This window comes from Coregonus clupeaformis, chromosome 27 (genome assembly GCF_020615455.1).
Source record: "Coregonus clupeaformis isolate EN_2021a chromosome 27, ASM2061545v1, whole genome shotgun sequence".
In the NCBI taxonomy this organism is placed as follows: domain Eukaryota; kingdom Metazoa; phylum Chordata; class Actinopteri; order Salmoniformes; family Salmonidae; genus Coregonus; species Coregonus clupeaformis.
In genome coordinates this window covers 42689694-42694693 of record NC_059218.1, presented here as the reverse complement: position 1 = coordinate 42694693, position 5000 = coordinate 42689694, and the positions used below count along the sequence as shown (strand labels likewise).

Below are 5000 nucleotides of genomic sequence, written 5' to 3'. Positions count from 1 at the left end.
GGTTACCATGTCTCCAGAACATTACCTAAGGGTTACCATGTCTCCAGAACATTACCTCAGGGTTACCATGTCTCCAGAACATTACCTTCAGGGTTACCATGTCTCCAGAACATTACCTCAGGGTTAACATTTCTCCAGAACACTGCCTCAGGGTTACTATGTCTCCAGAACATTATCTCAGGGTAACCATGTCTCCAGAACATTACCTCAGGGTTACCATGTCTCCATAACATTACCCTCAGGGTTACCATGTCTCCAGAACATTATCTCAGGGTAACCATGTCTCCAGAACATTACCCTCAGGGTTACTATGTCTCCAGAACATTACCTCAGGGTTAACATGTCTCCAGAACACTGCCTCAGGGTTACTATGTCTCCAGAACATTATCTCAGGGTAACCATGTCTCCAGAACATTACCTCAGGGTTACCATGTCTCCATAACATTACCCTCAGGGTTACCATGTCTCCAGAACATTATCTCAGGGTAACCATGTCTCCAGAACATTACCTCAGGGTTACCATGTCTCCAGAACATTACCCTAAGGGTTACTATGTCTCCAGAACATTATCTCAGGGTAACCATGTCTCCAGAATATTACCTCAGGGTTACCATGTCTCCAGAACATTACCCTCAGGAGGGTAACCATGTCTCCAGAACATTACCTCAGGGTAACCATGTCTCCAGAGCATTATCTCAGGGTAACCATGTTTCCAGAACATTACCACAGGGTTACCATGTCTCCAGAACATTATCATGTCTCCAGAACATTACCTCAGGAGCGTTAGCATGTCTCCAGAACATTTGTACCCTTCTTTAAACATTTAACCCTTTATGGAGCTTTCAGAATAAAATATATGAATAGTGTATTTCAGAGAAGAGTCTGGTGGGGTTTACTGCCATGTATCCAAGGTAGAGGTACTATCAAACACCATCCCACAGACCGCTAGAGGCCACCGTAAACTCCACACTATACACTGGTACACAGAGCTAGGTGACATGCACACGGACGGATGCACACACAGAGAAGCAGACATGCACCCCCAACCCCCCCCACCCACCCACCCACCCACCCACCACAAAAACACACACACACACACACACACACACACACACACACACACACACACACACACACACACCTAGCATATACTGTAAAACCTGCTAGAGCCTTGTTGAGGTTAAGGGATTGGGTTGAGGGATGAAACGGGAGGCTGTGATGGAGGGTTGAGGGATGAAACGGGAGGCTGTGATGGAGGGTTGAGGGATGAAACGGGAGGCTGTAATGGAGGGTTGAGGGATGAAACGGGAGGCTGTAATGGAGGGTTGAGGGATGAAACGGGAGGCTGTGATGGAGGGTTGAGGGATGAAACGGGAGGCTGTGATGGAAGGTTGAGGGATGAAACGGGAGGCTGTGATGGAAGGTTGAGGGATGAAACGGGAGGCTGTGATGGAGGGTTGAGGGATGAAACAGGAGGCTGTGATGGAGGGTTGAGGGATGAAACAGGAGGCTGTGATGGAGGGTTGAGGGATGAAACGGGAGGCTGTGATGGAGGGTTGAGGGATGAAACAGGGAGGCTGTGATGGAGGGTTGAGGGATGAAACGGGAGGCTGTGATGGAAGGTTGAGGGATGAAACAGGGAGGCTGTAAAGGAAGGTTGAGGGATGAAACGGGAGGCTGTGATGGAGGGTTGAGGGATGAAACGGGAGGCTGTGATGGAGGGTTGAGGGATGAAACGGGAGGCTGTAATGGAGGGTTGAGGGATGAAACGGGAGGCTGTGATGGAGGGTTGAGGGATGAAACGGGAGGCTGTAATGGAGGGTTGAGGGATGAAACGGGAGGCTGTGATGGAGGGTTGAGGGATGAAACGGGAGGCTGTGATGGAAGGTTGAGGGATGAAACGGGAGGCTGTGATGGAAGGTTGAGGGATGAAACGGGAGGCTGTAATGGAGGGTTGAGGGATGAAACAGGAGGCTGTGATGGAGGGTTGAGGGATGAAACAGGAGGCTGTGATGGAGGGTTGAGGGATGAAACAGGAGGCTGTGATGGAAGGTTGAGGGATGAAACAGGAGGCTGTGATGGAGGGTTGAGGGATGAAACAGGAGGCTGTGATGGAAGGTTGAGGGATGAAACAGGAGGCTGTAAAGGAAGGTTGAGGGATGAAACGGGAGGCTGTGATGGAGGGTTGAGGGATGAAACAGGAAGCTGTGATGGAGGGTTGAGGGATGAAACGGGAGGCTGTGATGGAGGGTTGAAACAGGAGGCTGTGATGGAGGGTTGAGGGATGAAACAGGAGGCTGTGATGGAGGGTTGAGGGATGAAACAGGAGGCTGTGATGGAAGGTTGAGGGATGAAACAGGAGGCTGTAATGGAAGGTTGAGGGATGAAACGGGAGGCTGTGATGGAGAGTTGAGGGATGAAACAGGAGGCTGTAAAGGAAGGTTGAGGGATGAAACGGGAGGCTGTAATGGAGGGTTGCAAAAATTCTGCATAGTGTATTTGTAATCCCTGGGATAAATAAATAGAAAAACAATACATAAAAGCACAAATAAAACATCTTAATGGCTAATATTTGATTATGTTTTGATTTAGTTATGCTTTGATTCTGAATTAATTTAGTTATGTTTTGATTAATATTAGATTTAGTAATGTTTTTAATATAAATTGATTTAGTTATATTTGATTATGAATTGATTTAGTTATGTTTTGATTAGGGTAATATTTGATTATGAATTAATTTTGTTATATTTTGATTATGAATTGATTTAGTTATGTTTTGTTTGGTTGAGAGCGGGGGGTCACTAAAAGGTTACTAAAGGTTAGTAAAAGGTTAAGGCTCAGTTCAGAGTTTACAATATCAGTAGGGTCTTTACTGTAGAAATAGGAGTTTACCGGCCCACAGTACTGACCACAGGACCAGCCAGGACCAGCCCAGTGGCCCCATGACCCAGTATCTATACACCCAGCGGTCCCAGCAGCCTCTAGGATGGGTGTTAACGTTGACCTGTAACCTAAATACCTTGCTGCATGAGAGCTCCCACTCCAAACCAGAAACTATTGAGTAAGGTGAAATTATTCTCTAGCAACTCTGACGAGGGGTTGCAGGGGTGAGGGTTGTACCACTCATAGGGAGTAAACCTGGGGGAGGGAGAGGGATGGGGAGAGGGGGAGGGAGGGAGGGAGGGGAGAGGGGAGAGGGGAGAGGGGAGGAGAGGGGAGGGAGGGAGGGAGGGGGAGGGGAGGGAGGGAGAGGGGGAGGGAGGGAGGGAGGGGAGGGGGGAGGAGGGAGGAGGGAGGGAGGGAGGGAGGGAGGGGGGGAGGGGAGGGAGGGAGGGAGGGAGGGGGAGGAGGGAGGGAGAGGGGAGAGGGGAGGGAGGGAGGAGGGAGGAGGGGAGGGGGAGAGGGGAGGGAGGGGAGGGAGGGAGGAGGGGAGGGAGGGAGGGGAGAGGGAGGGAGGAGGGGGGAGGAGGGAGGGGGGCGAGAGGGAGAGGGGAGGGAGGGGGCGAGGGGAGAGGGTGAGAGAGGGGGCGAGAGAGGGGGGAGAGGGAGGGAGGGGGCGAGAGGGAGAGAAAGAGAGAGAGGGAGAGAGAGAGTAAAACACAACACATCGTGACATACTGTACATCAGTTACCATCAACGACAATCAAGACTGAACTGAGATCAATAAAAATATTCTCTTAACAATACTGTTTATTATTTCTAACAAAACTTAAAATGAAATCAAATAGCCTTGTTCTTCTTTTCAACAACCTCAACACACATCCAGACCATATGGACATCTGTTGGGGTCAGAAGCCACACGGACGTAGCCTGCGTCCCAAATTGCACTACATTCCCTATATAGCCCCTGCCTGCCCTGCTCAAACGTAGTGTGTGTACTATATAGGGAATAGGGTGCCATTTAAGTTGCAGTCCTAATCTAATTGGAAAGCACTTTAACAACCATAACCAATGTTTGTTCCCCGTGGGCTCTCTCCATGCCAAAGCCCCATGCCAACTGCTGGCAGCTGCCCAGATATTTTAAAAACACTGGTCTATCTGCCTGGTCTATCTCCTGGAGGATCTGATGGAGCGCTGGATCACACAGGTCTATCTCCTGGAGGATCTGATGGAGCGCTGGATCACACAGGTCTATCTACTGGAGGATCTGATGGAGAGCTGGATCACACAGGTCTATCTCCTGGAGGATCTGATGGAGCGCTGGATCACACAGGTCTATCTCCTGGAGGATCTGATGGAGCGCTGGATCACACAGGTCTATCTACTGGAGGATCTGATGGAGCGCTGGATCACACAGGTCTATCTCCTGGAGGATCTGATGGAGCGCTGGATCACACAGGTCTATCTACTGGAGGATCTGATGGAGCGCTGGATCACACAGGCTGAGGTTTGATGGAAGCAATGTGTCTTCATTGGTTTGGCATTAAAGACTGCAGATTTCCCCTAGTGCATAAAGATAACATGTTCTATACAGAACATACGGTGTTGAATATGGACTGTTGGGCTGTTGGACAGGTTGCGGTCTGAAATGTTTTGGTTTTGGGGTTGATCCCTTACCTAGCAATGACAATTTCTGAATCCCTAACTAACCCCTACATGCTAGCAGCAGATGTACACCCTACACCCTCGCCCCTAAACCCTCGCCCCTAAACCCTCGCCCCTAAACCCTCGCCCCTAACCACTTACCTGGCGATAACGAACAGGACACAGCTCACTCCAGTGCAGGCCAGCAGCACATACATCCAGATGTCAGGAGACAGGGGGTTGAGGAAGGAGAACACTCCAGGGTTGGTGCCGTTGGGTTTCCTGTACAGGATACTGATGCCCAGAGTCATGAAGGGCTTAGAGAAGTCTATCACCTTCTCCCTCACATAGGTGATGGTCAGAGGGGCTACTGCCAGGTCAGCTATCTGAGAGGAGGGGTGAGGGTGTGATGGTCAGAGAGGTTACAGCCGGGTCAGCTATCTGAGAGGAGGGGGTGAAATTCATTTTAATTACA

The 5000-nt window shown here is 49.9% G+C and overlaps 1 protein-coding gene across 1 annotated transcript in view; it reads right to left on the bottom strand.

The window, feature by feature from the left end:
• The window catches only part of grik1a (glutamate receptor, ionotropic, kainate 1a), an 81867-nt gene that overhangs the window by 6807 nt on the left and 70060 nt on the right, over positions 1–5000 (bottom strand). Inside the window, exons 13-14 of the mRNA XM_041851459.2 lie at positions 4688–4911; positions 3020–3138 (exon numbers count right to left, since the gene is read on the bottom strand). Of these exons, the coding sequence (XP_041707393.2) occupies positions 3020–3138; positions 4688–4911 (343 nt within the window). The remainder of the gene's footprint in view (positions 1–3019; positions 3139–4687; positions 4912–5000) is intronic.